General features: G+C 40.1%; 1 protein-coding gene across 6 annotated transcripts in view; it reads left to right on the forward strand.

Moving 5' to 3' along the window:
* Window positions 1-18,590, forward strand: part of SUSD4 (sushi domain containing 4) — an 85,264-nt gene that overhangs the window by 24,002 nt on the left and 42,672 nt on the right. For all 6 annotated transcript variants that reach the window (XM_039705809.1, XM_039705808.1, XM_039705806.1 and 3 more), the window contains exons 3-4: window positions 2,442-2,558; window positions 5,585-5,689. In XM_039705809.1, coding sequence (XP_039561743.1) covers window positions 2,442-2,558; window positions 5,585-5,689 — 222 coding nt within the window. The remainder of the gene's footprint in view (window positions 1-2,441; window positions 2,559-5,584; window positions 5,690-18,590) is intronic.

The following is an 18,590-nucleotide window of genomic DNA, read 5'->3' on the forward strand; positions in this document are numbered from 1 at the left end:
GGTTCACTATTGTTTTTAGCTCTGAAGAGGAGACAGTGGAGGAAAGGTTCATCTTTCCATACCAACTGTGCCTTTTGTTGAACAGTCTGATCTTGCTGAGAGGTTAATGTTCACCTTTCTTTTTTAACCAGGTTCTGCAAGATGCCACACATCTTTTTGGGTTCTATTCATAATAGGCTCATTCCTTGAGAGAACGGCTCTCTGCTCTTCTGGTACTGTACAGGCCCTTGCACAGGACAGAGACTTTGCAACTTGAATTGTTGCTGGAAGCAGCCAAAGTAGAAAATGTGACTGATTTAACTAAAACAGCAACACAGAAGTCTGTGAATTTAGTTTGTGCTACTTAAAGTATAAATATTTTCTCAATTTTCCTTCAGAGTGCTAATTATTTTACATTTCAAGAATGATTTTCAGAGGTTAGACATTTTGTAGTGTGGCATAATAAAAGAAAAATCACACTTTCCCATGGAATAACTGATCCAGATTCAGTTTGGAAAAGTGATTTCTGAAAGCTTTTGCTCCTAATCTCATGGAGTGCTGCAAAGCCTGCCAGGCTGCATGGGCTCTGCTCCTGCCAGGTTTACCTGGGGAATACCTCGTTGTTAAAATCATCTGTTGCATCCAAGCCGTTCCAGTTTCTAATATTGAATTTCTAAGTAAAAGTGAGTGGTGATACTGTCAGATTTGAATGAAAAAAAACATGTTTACATCTTAAAAAAGCAGTGATGTGACTTTGGAGTTCAAGAACTCATTTAGAATTAGTTTAAGCACTGAAATAAGCCTAAAGTCCCTAAACTTTCAATGAAACAAAGGGCCTGAGGTGATGTGAAGGTACAGAGCAGGCCAGAGAGGTGCTACTGCCTTTGGGACACTTGCTAAGACTGTGACCAAAGCAAAAACCTGCATTCAGATTACTGAATAGTGGGATTTAGGTCCTAGTCTGTGGCTCATAATGGTGATGCAGCATACTTGATAAGGCAATTACTGGTTTTATGTTGAGTTGAAGAAAAAAAAAATTTAATCCCTTTAAGAGACTGCACATACCGCAACCTTTTAATGGAAAAAAAAAAACCCCACCTTACCAGTATTTAAATCTAATTTGAATTATCTCTTAAGAGGGGCATATGATGGTGAATGTCAGCTGAATGATGCTTGTATGTTCTCTATAGTGAAGTCTTGGTCTGCTACATATGGAAGACTTAGCTGAGCCAAAAAGGGAAATAAGGACAGAGAATAAGGAGCACAGGGGAAGTATGTGCCTAGCATTATCAGGGGATTGCAAATTCAGATAAAGTAAGGCACAGACATTTTGTCAAAGAAGCTGGGTATGTAAGTTTAAAGCTTGCTCTAGGCAGTTTAACTTAGCCAGCACTTCCAACAGATGTTAACCTAAGGTGACACTGACCTTGGCAGACTTACAAGGGCAAGACTTGCACAGGGATAAATTATTTCTTGATCAGTTGCTCAAGTATATGAGACACAGTCCAGCATTCCTTCAGTATTGATTATGGGTGTTTATTTTATCCCAGAACAAACATACTGATTGCAGGCAGTGGAAGTAGAGCAGTCTCTCTGTATATTTGAGCACTTCTCTATCCATTTTAGTATATCCTGGGGTACAGTGATGCTACTTAGTTTGTGCTGTGCTGCTCTCTCCACTCTCCTTCTTGACTCATTTGTTTTTAAAGCTGAAATGCATGGAGTAGGAAGTAGTGGTTTTGTTCAGTAACTGTGCAATCAGGATTTTTGGCCAGATTGTCTTTTTTCTGGCCTCGCTGGCTTCATGTCCAGGAGAAATTTCATTAACTTGGTGTGTGGACACACAATTCCAATAGCACAGCTAGTTTTCAAGTGTTGTAAGTGGCTGCTTTCAGGCTGTCAGTGTTTAGAGACACAGTGGAGGCAACTTAGCCACAACATCGCTATTTTTAATCCACCCTCTGTGTACTGAATCACCGTACGTCCTGCTAAATCTGTCAGGGTCTGTGGGTGGTAAGTACTGCTAGGATGTAATTCCTTTTTGTTGTGAGGAGCTACCCAGACGCAGGAAATAAAATGCCATGGTATGAACAGAACTCAGCTGTACCCTACCCATGCTTGTTGTAGTGATTTCTGTATAGCAGAATTGGGCAGTTCTGAAGTCATAGCCCTTTCCTGGATTTGTGGCCCAGTGGACAGAGCTTGTTAGTTTCTTGGACTAACTGAATGCTGTCAATACCAAAAGTCCTACAGACATTATCGTTTTCAGCTTAATATATTAAAATGCCTGTTATAAAAAAACCACCAACAAAATAAAAACCCTGGCCCAAAAATGTTATGTGATACCACTGGGAAAATGACAGCTGAAGGGTCCCTTTTAGATCTTCCGTTGAGTGACTTGCTGGGTTTAGAGGTGCTTTTGCACATGCTACTTTGCCCATCTGTTCTCCCTGCTTCCTCAGATCCCCTGAGCAGACAGAGAAGCACAATTCAGAAGACTTTTTTCTCTGCTCTTCAGAAAGAAGAAATTATGTCAACTGCAATATGCTATTTGGATGCAAAAAACCCTGAGTTGACAGGTAAAAAAACCCCAGATAGTATCCCTGAGATGTGTAAGGTGAGTTGCCTGAAGAATCCCAGTCCCCTTGGTTTAGCAGTGGTCACTGAATTACAGACCTGGCATTTTTGGACGGCCATGTTTTTTGCTTGCTTGCTCCTCTGTTAGACATTTAAAGGATATAATGCTGTGGTGAGAAATGGCTTAATTTATACCATTTGCTTTACTAGCATGGCCTTTAAGTCAATAATATGTTGTAAGACTCGACTCTCTGTGAGCTAATCTCTGCTGATAGCACATGATTGATTCAATTTTGCAGATGGGACTCAACCTGTTGTATGATTACCTGTTGTGTCTCAATCTGTCTTATGATTTCTTGCACACAGACCTAGCCACTGACAACTCAAAAATGTTAATGTGGGTGAATGCTCGCACATATGCTTTACATATATGTGAACACCCACTCCTTTATGCATTGCTGTAGGAAAAAATATAGTTGTACACAAGAATCCTGTTCTTGGGGAATACATAGGGAATGCAGGATGCAAAGTTATGCAGCCAGAAATAGAAGCAGGGGGTTGAAATGCCAGCTTGTGAAAAAAAAAGGAAAATTAATATTGAATGGTTGTATGTTCAAGAGGGCTGAGCATGACAGGGATTTGTACTTGATCCACCTTCCTTCAGTAGGTCAGCGCTTGTTGGCTCCAAATCTCAAGCTGCTTTCACGTGGATGCCTTCTCTTACCATACTCTTGTGGGATATCTGTCTGTCCCGAAGCCCTAGGCCACTTGACACTAATTACCAGTAATTGCTGTCAGTGTTGAAAGAAAAGGTGGTGCTGAGTCAGTGAAGAGAGGGAATTGTTCTGCTGTCCCTGGAAGTCTTACATTTAGCACCAGTTGTCACACAAGGCTGCTGTGGCCTCCCCTGTGTGTTTTCTGTGTTCCCTGGTTCAGTGAAGACCACGACCACAGGAGTTCTGCATCAGAAGTAAAATGTCACAATTAAGTAGAGAAATTCAGTTTTCAAATTTTCATGGAACAATTTCTTATTGTAGAATATTCTGAGTTGGAAGGGGCCCACAAGGATCATGGGAGTCCAACTCCTGGCTCTGCATAGATTGTCCCATGGATAATCCATTTAGGATCATACTTTTAGAGATACACTGAGCATTTGAAAGCATTTGAAAATATAAAATTTAGCTCACTTTTCATTTTTCTTTAACTTAATGCCAATTTAGAAATTGTTATTTCTGTTCAATAGACTTCAGTTGTAGCAGGCTAATGCCTACACAGCAGAACTTTTCTCCCCTACTTGATCCTGTCTGTAATTTAAGAAACTGAGCAGGGGAACCCTGGGTCTGTCTGAAGGCTAGATTATGACTCCAGTTTATTTACACAACTGATGGCTTGAATTTCTTTTAGGTTCCAGAGTTTGTCCTCTAAGCATTTATTTTCCCATTTAATGAAAAAGCTGCCTGGGGCTGAGCCCTGACACATGAGGTGGCATTTCAAGATCAAATGTTATTAATGTAAAAAAAAAAAAGCACTGGAGACCACTGATTTAATTTAAGGACTTATTTTCAGATGTGATTTATCCCAAATTTCTAGTAAAAGTCCATGGAAGTTGTGATTTTGTCCCGTTTTTGAAAACAGATCCTGACCTAAGACACTTCAATCATATGGCACCATTAGTGAAGAAGGACTTATGGCCACTGTACTGAAATATCTTTAAAATGTGACCATCTGCTCAGTGTTGTGCAAAGGCAGGAAATACTAATTGCAGAATGTTCTGACATCTCTGTACTTGTGACACAGCTGAATCTGACCCAATATGTTCACTAAATTGAAGTTGATGTATATTGAAAACTGCACAGCTCAGTAACACTTTGTTTCTGAACTTATTACCTTTGTAAGAAGGCAAAAGGAGTATATTTTTAAAAGGCACTCAGTTCAAATTTGCATGAAAATGATACTTTGCTATAAGATTTGTTATGAACTATTAGATAGAGGCTCTTTAAAAGCAGATTATCTAAATACCTATTTATGCAATGTAACAGTTGAAAAGTTAGTATGTATTTTAAGACTGACAGTAGCTTACTGTGTTCAGCATCTTTGGCTTGTACAGCAGAACATTTTTCACTTAACAACATATTTGAAAAACTAAAGCAAATACCAAGAGACACACTGTGCACACACACACTGGATTTAAATATAAAGTTCAAGTCACACCATGAGTCAGCTGCAAGCAGGAAAATATTAAATCTGACATTTTTTTAGTAGACGTGCTCCTGTGCTTAAATGTTATAAAGGTTGTTTGTCAATAGATGAATGCTGTACACACTATGAGTTGAACAACCTAAGCCAAAAAGGTTTCTAAATGTATAAATGTTAAGAACTGGAACTACACAGTCTGATCCCCTTAGCCAAGCCCATGAGAGGACTCCTTCAGCCACTCTGTTTGGTTCTGCTTTACTCTGTCTGCAAAACTACTCACAGACCTGGGGCCTGCTTAACAATGGCAGTGTCTGCATTGTCTTGCCCTGTTAACATCAGTGGCTCTTAATGTTGTCTCCCTGCTTTTGAATCCAGCTTCTGACTCTGCATTGAGAGCCTCTGTCATGGCCTCTGGGTAAGGTCATGTGTCCCTTGCTACCAGAACTTGATTGTGTTCTGTGAGTGGTTTCATTTCGTGTTAGACCATTAATGAATATTGGTCCAAACGTCAAGCTTAATAGCAGAATTGCAGGTTTTTAGTAGGCAGTGAAATAATCTTGACATTGCTCCAGGCTTGTATTTGTGGGATTTTTATGCAATGTGCTTCTGGAATGGAGTGGAATATTGTATTCTGCCTACTCATTCTTCTGTTCTTCATGTAAATATATACCCAAGTGTTTGCAGAAGGCAGTGATTTTTTAAATCAAACAGGTTATATTTATTTAAGCGTGAATCTTCTATCCACTCCACCCTTGCAGGTGACAGTTCCTAAGATTGATTATTCAGGATAAACATCTCTCCTTATTCATGAATATGTCTTCTGTATGTGCAGGAGGACACTCATTCTATTCTGAAGTGGTCACCACTTCTGCTCAGAGATGCTGCCCCTGCTTTGGCCTTACCTTGTGGATTCTCCAGGGACTGCTTGTGCCTCCAGGTACCCTTGGAATCAGTTGCCATACTGTTGGATTTGTCTTGTTCTTAAGTTTGTACAGCCAGGACAAACAGCTGCTGTATGAAAGAAAGGCAATGCCTGTCCCTGGTCTGCCCCAAATGGGCTGATCCACTGTGATCCCACTGCATGTGGGACTTGTCATGCAGGACCAGCTGAGATGTCCCTGTGCACCTTGGTGCACTGGGACATAGTGGTGAGAATCCAACCCACGTCCTGCCCTGCAGGGTGAGTTTGTTTCAGGGGTGCAAAGCTGTGGCTTCATATTTGAAATCTGGAGGAATGAGTAGCTGAAGTAATTGTTAGTAAATTGTGTTTCTATTCAATTTTGAAATGAATAGATGATTTTTTTTCAGGGATGTGTTAGTGGTGCCAAGTCAGAAGACTTCCTAGGCAAAAGATCTGATTACCTAGAAATTAAAATGGTGCAGAATATTTAGAATATGATAGTTTTATCCTTTGGGCATATGACTGTGTAGGCTGAAGAAATTAGAGGAGCTGGTCTCCCACCTCAGTTTTCTTAATGCCCTGTATGTGTTTTATACAACATTTTGGTTTTATAAGCAATCATGCACACGTGCTTTCAGATTTCTCTGTTCCAGACCCTGGAAAGTTCTGCTTGTATAATGGGTCTAGAGTTATAAAGATTTAAATTGTGAAATATGTTAAATAAATGATGTATTTCTTTAGAATCATTCTCAAAACTGAAGACTCAAGATACTTGTTTTGAATACTTGAAGACTTTCTAAATCCCTGTCTTGTCAATCTCCTGGAAGGAGGGTGTGCTCACTTGTAGCTTACAGTCTGTCCTTGTACTAGGTACAATCCTTTGAGATGCAGAGGCCATAGGTAATCAATCCTGCATTCATTTTTCAACAAAAGAAATAATCTGATATTCAGTAGAATTTTGCATTGAGAAAGAGCTGCAGAAATATTATGAACCATGCACTTAGGATTTAATATTTTTAACCTGTTAAGCTTTGTGCATCTAAGAAGTGCAGATGTCTAACACTAAAGCTTTCTGTGGAAAAAAAAGGTCAGAAAAGGAAACACTGACCATATATACTCCCCCTTTCCTGTGCAGTGCATTAAGCAACAGTGCAATGTGACAAAATTTTCATTGATGCTTTTTCCATTTATTCTCATGGAGAAAATTCCTATAGAATTGTGAGTTATTGTGACCTGAACATTTTGTTTCATTCTGGTAAGAGTAAGTTTTGAGATCACAATCATATTCCATAGGTGAGATGTCAACAGAAGAGGTGGAATTCTGCCACCCTTTGTCACTGCGTCTGTTGTATTGCAGGTCTTGTCTTTGGAATCTTGATCCTGGTTGCACCAGGAGAGGGTGCAGTCTTCTCACTGTGTGACTTGGAAGATCAATTTGATTTTGGCTCCTGGCCAATATTGGATCATTGGGAATGTGTTCTTCCCTCTCTTATTTATGAACTCTGTAACTTCCATCTGCCACCATGTACAGTGGGATAGCGTAGTTGATCCAGAAGATCCAGAGTTGATCCAGAGAAAGATGTAGTGTGCTTTGGCCATGTCTTCAAGTCATGGAAGAAGCCTTTAACTGTGGAAAGAGATTTTATAGTTACAGAAGCCATGTGGATATTGAATTAAGAATCCAGAAGACACTTCAGAGTGCAACAGGCTACTGACCACTTGCCTTTGATTGGAAACAATTTTCACAATGTAACAAATTCTGTAGAATATTTTCCTTTTCGAGGATTCTCTTTTCCCTTGGAAAGACCTGGGAGTTGGGATAGCCCAGTGAAAAGTTTCATCTCTGTGTTTGAAATGACGGATGTAGAAGGCTGAAGATGAGTTGTGTTTCATAGGAGGCATAAGACTGGTGTTCACAGGTATTTATCTTCTTTTGTTGTGTAGGAGAGAGTGGAATCTTATCACACTACACCAGAGAGATGTTTTCAAAGCAGAAGACTATGACTGTATGTTCTGGTCCTGTGTGGATGTCTAAGAGGAATGTTTTAAGTCAGGGTAGCTGCAGGCTGAACACTCCGCTTTAAATCTCATGTTTGACTCATCAACACTTCACAATTGGCTGTAACAAATTCCACTGCCTGCTCTAGTCTAAAGGATCTCCTTTTTCTTTGCCGTTCGTGCATCAACATCCAAGTCTGGTGTTATGCAGGCACGTATTTTAAAGGGGAGTGCACTTTCAGACACTTACAAATCTTATTACTCAGTTTGGGGCTGGGCAGATAGAAAGCACCTTGGGAGAAAGGGAGCTTGGGGTCCTGGTGGACAAGAAGGTGACCATGAGCCAGCAGTGTGCCTTTGCAGCAAAGGCAGCCCAGCATCCTGGGCTGCACTGGGAAGAGAGAAGCACTGGAGCTTGTTTCATGTGAGGAGAGGTCAGGAGAGCTGAGACTGTCCAGCCTGGAGGAGAAAAAGCTCAGGGAAGCTCTTACTGATGTGTAAAACTACCTGAATGGGGAGGACAAAGAAGACAGAGCCAGACTTTTAGTGGTGCCCAGTGACAACACAGGAGGTAAAAGGCACAAACTGAAATACAGGAGGTTTCCTCTGAACATCTGGAAACAGTTTTTCATTGTGAGGGTGACCAAGCACTGGTTTCCCAGAGAGGTGGTGGATTCTCCAGCTGAGGAGATTTTCAAAGCCTTACCTGAACACAGTCCTGGGCAGCCCACTCTGGCTGCTTCTGGTTGAGCTGGGGCTGTGGACTAGATGATCAGAAGGCCCCTTCCAGCCTCAGCAGTTCTACTGTTCTGTGATATACCACATATTGACACACATCAGAGGAAGCCTCCCTGTCAGACTTGTCCATCAGTCCTGTCAGGGAAACGGGAAGTGTGGGAGACACACTCTGTTATACAGACATTGTAAAGTTATGGTATGGCTCAATGTAATGTGCAAGTTGTGTCCAAAGTACATGAACTTATGTGGAAAGACTGTGGTGTACTCACAACACAAAGAAGCAGATGAAGGTCTCAGACTTGCTATTTGGAATTTTAAGGGCATCCAGCAAGGTTTGTGTAGACACATGAGGACATTTTTGCTCATGTTCCAGAACCTGGCTAATTCCAGCCTGGAAATGTGGCCTAAGAAATACTTAATTTTGGCCACATGTAACTATCCTTTTTCCCCTTTCATATCTCTTGTAGCTTTAGTCCAGATAAATGGAGCACTTGTTCAGGGTATAACAATTTAGCAACCCTTTCAATACAGACTTAAAGATCTATAGTGCAATGTAAGTGAAGGGAAAGACAGAAAATTAAAACTATAAAGACATTAGGCTATTGTGGTTTGCTGTTACTGTCCGTGTTATTGCTGTTATGAGTGACATAGTTGTTTTTAGCATAGCCTGGCTAGCATCCTTAGCTGAAATTAGGAAGTTCACTGCACTGGTGGCTTGATGAACCCACGACATGACTGTATGCTGTCTTGGCTCAAGTAGGACCAAGCTGCCAAAGCAGAGCTCATCTTCCTCAGTGTCCTTGTGTTGCTGCTTCTGTGGTGGGAGCAGATGGCATAGCAGGAGTGTTCCCGGCTTTGGTAAAACAAGATGCAGAAGGTAAAATGAACTGGCTCTCTTTGGAATATGTTAGCTATTACAGTTAGGTGTTGTCTAGCAATCAGGCCTAGATGTAATTCTCCATTGCACAGATTATATCAAGCATCTCTCAAATATGGCAAGCGCACACCACACAGAAATAAAGATTTTCAGAAGTTGCAAAATGACTGATTTCACAGCCATACGTGCATTTTGAGCCATTTCTTCCCATGTCCGATTCTGAATGTTTTAGTTGTGTAGCAATGAAATAACTGATTTGTTGGCAGCATCTCATAGTTGGTTACATAAAAGCCACAATGGCCTTGAAACCTTGAATCTGGACAGAGGGATGAAGAATATTTTAAGCTCATGATTCAGTGACCTTGAGTTCAACAGTGACAAGAGATTTCTGCCATTTAAGTAGATAATTAAATGAACTCACACATGTAAAATGTATTTTCCGGTTGCTCAGATGTCTGTGTCCCTCATGGCCTCCTCATGACCTTTCACGATCTCACCAGAGGTGCCAGCTTTGGATGAGATTGTGAAAGTTGAACCATGCTTGATTGTGGAATTTAACTCCTTGGGATCAGAGCATGCTCCTGGGACAATGGGAGAAATTTGCAATCACCCTCCACTAAGGGTTCTGTTATTCTACTTCATAGCATCTTGCATCCATGCCAAAAGGAAAATAATTTTTATGCTTTTTAGATTATATTCAGTGATGTTTGTTCACTGTTTTTTGGCCTTGTGTGTATGCTATTAGAGGTAGGCTAATTTATGGTGGCATGTGATTGCTTGTTGTACTTGTTCCTAAAACTGGGGAGGGAAAATGCTAGGAACAGATCTGCAAAGTGATTTTACCTCATTTTCTCCTTGATTGCTTTACTACATTCTCTTCTTTTTTCTGGCATGCATTTCTTGGCCTCTTAATTTTCAGCATAAAATATAAAGAGTTACTCACTGATCCACATATATATGAAAAGGTGAAAGAGGTCAGTGAAGAGTATAATGATGAGAGGGAGAGGAAAAGTGCTTTTGAAAATATGTTTCTAGTTTGATTAGATTTAGCCCTGGTTCAAACTATAAAATCTTTGCAAAATTATAATTCCTGTAACGAGGTTAGGTTATAATCCCAATCAATTCAATCTTCTGGCCTGCACACCATTAAGCAGGCATTTTCTAGTTCATAACTGCAGGAGAGACAATACAGCAGACTTTGTGAGGAAAGCCTTATGTGACTGCGAGATTATCTGTTTTTTATAATTATCTTAATTGATCTAGTAAAATATATTTCTTTTCCTGATAAATGTTGCCTTGATGTGTCCAGGAGGCAATCAAAGCTACAACTGTATTACTGCTGCTCTGAAAGTCACAGCTGAATATGTCAGTGGGAATCAAAGTAAAAGGGGCAATAGAAATGTTGTGAATTATTATTAAGATACATGAGAAAGTTCTGCAGGGAAGAACTGGAACATCTTGGGAAATGGTCTGCAGTCAGCCAGCTGGGAAGGCTGAATGTTAATAGAAATGTTGTTTTTAAAAATCACCATGACATCAACATTTTTATCAAGTGCCTTGTGCTGGAGTTGCATATATAACTGAGATTATATTAGGTGTAATGAACAGATGTGTAGTCAAGAGGGGTTGTGCTGTGTTGGGGAAGGTGGAGTTGGCTGCGAGGCTTGTAGCTAAAACTGCTTCAGTTGGAATCCTTGTTTTCAGTGCCCTGTAATTTTGTGCTGAAGCATTTAATGAAATATTCCATTTCTGTTGTATCTCTGGCTTAATATCTTCAGATTCCGGGAAATATTAGGACAAGATTTTTTAAATGCCTAATTGTGCCCAATGTGTTCCTCCTTGGGTTGCCTATGCCAAGTTATTTTGGGTATGGGAATGAAAGCTTCAACTGATGAGTGTTACTGGCGTGGGTTCCAGAAGCATATTTGTGTCAGTTACGGGAAAGAAAAGTCCAGAACTGAGTCCCCTAGCATGCATGAGAAGCATCTTGAGGGAGTATGGTAAGTACCATACATCAGAGAAATCAGTCTGTTATTTCCCTGGCAGTATTTTCCTCCATTAGTAAGAAGAGAAAGGGAAGTGTCACAGTTCCAGACCAAGTAAACTGAAACGTGAGGTTTTGTAATTGTGAAGTAAAAGCCCTCTGCAAAATTTCCTGGTTAGAAGGATGATAGTTAAGAAATACCAACATAAAAAGTCTTTATGTGGTATCTTCTAAAAAGTTACATAAGCAATTCATAAGTAGTTCAGGGACTAGAGCACATGATGAATATTTCAGTAAATGTACCGTTGAAGATACTGGTTGCAAACATACTATATCCTTTTTTTATCCTTTAAGCAAAATTTGCTTTAAGGCAGATTTCTTCTGAAGAGCCATGGCAGGAACAGAATATAAAGCCCAGATGCTACTCTGTAGAAGTGTACTTTTAATATTAGCTATTTTTCTGACATTTTGAAGGTCAGCTGTCTAGGGAACATGATAGGGTTATGCAGGATGTTAAGAAGTCTGAGAAAGCTCTGCTGTCTTTTCTGGAGAGTTCTGGTTTCATCCCACTTCTCGCCAAGGCAGCCGTGACATATGTAAAACCTGTGTTCACACAGACTTCACACAGAAGAAAGAAGCTGCATGTTTTCTTTTGCAAAATCCATTTTAAATGTTTGTGTCTAGATAATCAAAATTTGGTACTCTTCTACTACCCCTCCTGTATTTATATATTAATATCTCCTTGCAAAGGGATGGCTCTCTTGAGTAGCCTGAATCGCTTCTGCTACTCACCGTGGCTGAAGAGTTGCTGCATTTTTACATTAAGGAATTGTTATTCAAGATTGTTCTCATCCCAGTCAGATTTTTGTCCTTCCTCTCAATACTTTGCATATCGAAAGGAGGCAGTTACGCCATAAATTACATCTTTTCACAGAACCTTACACTGAAATAGAATTTGGTCTTAAGGCAAAGTCACTGCTTCTTGGAATTCAGTTTCTCAACTATAATTATTTTCATTAATTTCTCTGTCACTGTCAATAGCTTTTCCTTCTCTACAAAGACATCAGAGGCTCCCTCTTGTGGCTGCATTAATTTCATTTGGATTTTGTTGGGTTTTTTTAAAAAAAGCTGAAAAAAAGCAGAGCACCTCCTAATATTGGAAGCACAAACCAAAAGAAAAAATAGTAATAATAATAATGATAATAATAATAGCTGTTGTACAGAAGCAGCAATGTAGATTCGTAGGGAAGAGGGAAAAGGGAATTTCTTGCAGGCAAAGCTGAAGCTGCACAATATGAGCTTTAACACATTTGTACACCATTGCTAATGAACAGGTGCTCAGATGGGAACCAGATTCATATTTCTACTGAGTGAAAATTAGACCCATTATCTCACTTAGAGTGGAAAGTACTCAGATTTTTGACATTTTTTTTTTAATAGAATCATAATGCACAGAGGTTTTTTTGAAATAATGATGAAGTCTGTTGTGCTCAGAAATGCATCACTCAATTCCCATTAGTAATTTGGTTTATGTTTATTTTCCTTCCAGGTCTTTCAAGCATATGTAAAATAATTCAGCAGTTGGGTTGTGCTGTTTGTTAGGAATCCACCTGGTAAATAGTGTGGCTGCAGGAAACTGAAGCTGAAACATTTCCTCTCATGGGCAAAGAGAGCACAGTGGCTGTTGCTGCAGCTCAGCTACCACATGCTACCTGTGCAAAGGGGATGGGACAGACACCAGCTCCAGGCAGCCTCTGCCAGCCCTAGAAGTGGCACTAACCCTCCCAGCTGCCAAAGCAAAGACTGGTTTTAAGTAATGCCCTTCCCATTTGTACACTGGGAGTTTGTGCTGCCCAGTTCATTCATTTTCTGTAGGTCATGAGCAAGATGTGCTCCTTCCTTGTGGTGTTCTGCTTCTCCCCTTTCACTCTAAAAGCTGCCCACAAACATAGCAGCCGTAATACACAGCTAAAGCCCTTTAAATGGCCCAGTGTGTTATAAAACTGGCAAATTTCCCATAGAAGAATCTACAACAAAAAAACCACAACCAAAGTACAGCGAAGTTTGTGAGTTATAACTGGATTTTTATACAGTTTGATTCCTGTGAGGATTTCACAGTTTTGCTGGAGTTTGTAATGGTAGATGAGATAGTTTAAAACACTTCAGAACCTATCTCCCCAAAGAGAAAATTCATTACACAATGTCATTACCAAAAAGAATATAACTCTTCATTGCCATTATAAATCACACAACAGCAATTTCCTCCCTCATTTGGGTACACCAGGTTTCAAAAGTAAGTGTAACCATGTGGGTTTTTGGCACCAGATTAAGTTTACGTGATTACTAAAAAAAAGCTGAACTTATTCCAATTTGGAGTATTTGTTCTTATATTTTTTCCATATCATGTACAACGCTAATAATGCTGAGAGAGCATTCCTTGCCTCCTGAAAGATGAGATGTTTCAGCCAGGATTGCATATAGAAACTTTGAGAAGTAGCAGTTTGCTCAATTTTTCTATGAGATACGGTTATTTTACCTCAGTCTTCACTCAGTTTCCAGATAGACTTATGTATGTGGTATACGCTGTGTAAAATTGTATCTATGACATAGGAAATATGCTGAGTTTTAAAATGCTCAAGGACATATATCTATACAGGTTCTCCATTAAGATAGTGAAAAATAAAAACAATACAGGGTTATCATTCCCATATTCATGCCTAGTTTCAGCAGGTTGCTGATCAGGCACAAAATGCTACATTTTATGATAGTAGATCTAAATGCTTGGAGGACAGGCCTGCTTTGTGAGTGGGAGAGAACTTTAGGTGAAGCCATGTGTGATATCTCAGTGAAGGAACTTGCAGCTACCTGTGGAGATCACTCTTGCCTGATGTGTGACAATTGATATGTCTTTGGTAACCAGCAGGTGGGCTACCAAGTGGCTTGAGTCAGAAATCAGGAGCAGAGAGACTTCTTTTCATCGCAGGAGCAAGTATTTCTTAAAAATAAGCCAGGTCAGATCAATGGAAGGCTCACTATTTATAGGTACAGCAACATATTCACAGAAAATTATGACATGAAAAAGTTGGCTTTTTCCAGGAGCAAATATAATTAATCAGTCCAAGGTTAGGGCAGACTATGTCTGAGACTACCAAGTGTGGAAAGATGCTTTCTTGTCTGTGGATTTTACTGTCGAAACTCAAAGACCTCATGGAGAAAATCCTCAAAGAGAAAGCAGCTTGGTCTGGTAAGAATAAATGAATTAAATGGAGTTTTGAGGTGGGATTTAAAAGACACCTGGACTTGAAAGGGGGAAAATGGGAAAATAGGAAGGTGTAATAAAAAGCTAAATTCAAGCTTGAGAAAAAACAAAGCAGCCAAAATATCCTGGGGAGAATGTGGAAGAAAATTAGGACACAGAAAAAATGGAGAATAGCACATATGTTGAGGACAGACAGGCTGAGGGGCTTGATTTTCAGAAGGAAAAGAAAGGAAAACAGAGAAGGGAACTAGGGCTATGTTCTTACTGACCAGGGCACAGCCCCACAAGGCCTCAGCAGAGCTGGGAGCTGGTGATGGGGTCCAGAAACAGCCCCAGAAGCAGCCAGGGGATGAACCCAGTCAGAGCAGCAGAATGTGCTGATGGGTCCAGCATTGGTCCAAGGTTCACCCAGAAGATGGGACTGGAGACAGGCATAGCCCAGACATGGTCTGGGAGCCCAAGGTGGAGCTACCTGGAGCTCCTGGCCATGGGCAGAGGGTGTGAGTGGGGCTTCCAGGTGGGGCCAGTCAGTGCCCTCAGGGAGGGCACAACCTTTCTTTTAATACAGCTGATTTTAATACAGCTAATACCATTATTACTGGGAATAATGTCAGAGACCTTACGGGGAATAACAGAGACATGGAATTTAAGGCAGTTCTAGAAAGACAGTTTTGGCACTGGATCAAATCATGGTTGGGTGGCGTCCATCAATCAGAATGGAAAGGAAGAAAGGAAAATATTTTAATAGAGGTGTTTGGAAGGCGGCACACAGCAGAGCCACAGAAGAAAGCTAAGTAAGGATAGAGGAGATACAGAAACAAAGGGGCGTTATTGTCCTTAGGAGGACAGTAAGATAGGTAATGATGAAGAAAAAAGGGTCATCATACGCATCATACGGTGGTGGTCAGGGAACTGATGCAGGGACCATATCAATATTCTTTTTCCACCAGCATTATCAACAACCAAGCTCAGAATTTTATTGTGAAAATGGTTTTGAGTTATTGGAGGCAAAAAATAGCTATGTATTTCATGTGTAGCAAAGACAAGTAGTCTTGCCTAATCCAGCAAGGCTTCCAATAATTTTGTAAGAATTGGGTGGTGAGGCACTGGCACAGGTTTCCCAGAGAAGCTGTGGATGCCCCATCTCTGGAAGTGTTCAAGGCCTGGTTGGAGGGGGCTCTAAACAACCTGCTGTAGTGGAAGGGTCTCCCTACCCATGGTACAGGGGGTGGAACTAGATTGTTTTAAAAATTCCTTCCAACCCAAAAAATTTTATGAATCTATAATTTCTGCCCTTCCTAAAGCAGTTATCTCTGGTCTCAAATAAGGTTCAAGATAGTGTCAGATCATGTAAAATAAAAATCTTTCAAGGTGGTCAGAAACTGAAAGTGGAAGTATATTTAGCATGTTCAACTCACTTTTAGCCTTTATGTTGTATGACACACTGGACTAAGCACTGACTGAGACTGGGGTTTGGCTTTCTGCCCACCACTGTCCCATTAGCCTGTGCTGCTTATGATCTCCGTTTGTCTCAATGCCCCTCATAGATGCTGGTAATCTATAAGTCTATTTTCATTACAAGGTAATCTGCAGCCCGCTTATAGCAATTAGAAAATCATATGGAATCATTAGATTACAACTGGCATGCTGTAGTCACGACAACTGCTGGAAGGCCATGCCTACTTAATAAGCTGCTCAACTAACTCCGTTATTTGGGGTACGTTTCTAGAAAGAGGTTGTAAATATAAAGTGTAGATATAATAATTAGGAAGGACAAGATTGTCTAAATAACCCAACTGCTCTTGCAAGTCAGGAAGCTTGATGTGTTGCTCCCTATCAGGGAGACTGCAATTCCCTAAATGCTGGAAGGCAGGCTTGGAAAACTGTGCATTTAAAGAAATGGCTAAGCCAAATGTTTTGTAAAAACAAAGTAAGATTTTAAGAGAGAGACCCTGAATAAAATCAGGCAACCTATTGTGTGTGTGTCTGGAGTCTGTTGTAAAGAAGGAGCCAGACTCCAGCATTTATTTAAGTCTGCTTACTATATAATTCAGGGTAGTGAGGCAAACTAAGTATGAAGCATTAGCTTCAGTATAGAATTTTTATTCTGATCACTGGAGGCTAAAGTTATTAAAAGAACAAACACAATTATGATATCCTAGGGGACTGGCAAGCATATAAATCTGGATATGCTGCCTGTTTCTCTCAAAGCATATATATGGATCTGTGTGCTCCTGCTCTTTATTTTAACTAGGTTTGCTGCAGCTGTTGTTCTGAAAAGAACCACCTAACACTCTGGGGAAAGAGAGGCTTCAGAAATCCTCAAATGAATTGAAAAATAAGTTTCAAATAAATTGCTTGTGTATATGGTTAAAACTCCTATCCTTTGAATAAGAACAAAGAACTATCACTTCACTAGCTCTAGAATTTTCCTAGTTCCCAGTTAATCAGCTTACAGTACCATAACAACTTAATAACAGCTTATTCTTCCTCTGTTTCTTCAAAATGATGAGAGCCTATTTTTGTGAAAGATAGGGACATGAATGCTTTCTGAAGAACAAAAGCCCATAATCTTTACATTTAACTAGCATATGTGATTTTCAGATTGGCTTTTATGAAAATATTTTAAGCGTCAGGTAGCTCAGCAATATCTATTATCTGTGAACAAGAATACCCTAACTCTCAGCTGACTAATAATGATCTGTGTACATTATATAAATTGTACAAGACTTGATCTGACAGGCTCGACTTCAGTGTTTGTGGATATTCTCAGTTCAGTCAAAGAAAGAACAGAGACAATTTCTCCCAGGCTGAGCCTGGGAGTCTTAGACAAAAGAATTCAAACAATTATTATCTCTCTTTCTGTAACCATTGTTTATAGTTATCATTCTCCACAATGTGCTATTTATAGTCACCAATCATGTGAGATGTTTCTACTTTGAGACCAATCAGGTCCCACTTAGCAAGTGAGACTATAACAGCTCGCAACTTCTTGCTAATAAAAGAAATTATTATTATTTTGCCTTCTGAACCACCTGAAGACTGGAGTCTTTCTTTCTATCCCTGACTTAACAGTGTCAAGTGTTGTCAACACTGAGTACATTACAGAGTCTGTAGTTTTTAGAGTTGTCATAAGAAAAAAAAAAAAGAAATCAGGCTTTTCTGATCCAAAAGGGTAGGCCATTAACCTTTGAGGAGGCTCTCACAGTGTCTTACCGGCCTCCAAAGTTGTCCTGTGAGGCACTGCCCATCTCTGTTGCCTGTGACTGAGGCTCTCTCCCTCTCTTCCCTCTTGTTCCTCTCCAGTTCCATGTTTTAACTTTCTAGGAACCCTATTGGATTGCTTCTTGTGTTCCCATCTCCTCCCCTCTGACCTGCTAGTGGTATCACCATCCAAACTGTCCAAAAGCTGTCAGTCAACTTCCAGGCTAACATATTTTTGTGTGTACCTACATCCCAGTTTTGTACCTTAGCCAAGTATCTCCTGCTGTTCCTGCTCTAGTTCCTTTGGTTTCACTTCCGTCCTCAGCTTCCTCCTCTTCTGCCTAAGTTCACTGCCATAGAACTGAAATGGAGCAACTTCCAGTATCTTCCTAAGACACGATCTGTAATATTCACAGATTAAAGGGAAAAAAATAAAGAAAACCACAGGATCTGGCAATCAGGGACTTGGTTCTCACATTTCAAAAATTTGAGACTTTAGAGTTGTTTTAAGGTAGTGATGTTAAAAATATTGGAGGTATGATATAAAATAAAGCATAGTTGTACTAAAAGAAAGGTTGTGTCAGAATAATCTGTTACTCTACTGAGAAAACAGCTGGTTTCCCAAGGATGAAAAATGTAGCAGATATTGTCCACCTTGACTTTTGTAAACTGCCACTAGGAAAAGTATTTGTGAAGATTTGGGTTCATGGAATAATTGGAGAATTGATAGAAAACTGACTAGAGGGTAAACATTGAAAGGGGAAACACCAGTGATTTTTTGGTGGTGCCACAAAAATTGAGTGTGCCAGTGGCATTTGTCTTTGACGTTTTTCTGGAATGTTTTTTAGGGGGTTTAACATGGTGACTGTAGATTTGC

The sequence above is a fragment of the Passer montanus genome, unplaced genomic scaffold (genome assembly GCF_014805655.1).
Source record: "Passer montanus isolate IOZ18808 unplaced genomic scaffold, ASM1480565v1 scaffold185, whole genome shotgun sequence".
In the NCBI taxonomy this organism is placed as follows: Eukaryota; Metazoa; Chordata; class Aves; order Passeriformes; family Passeridae; genus Passer; species Passer montanus.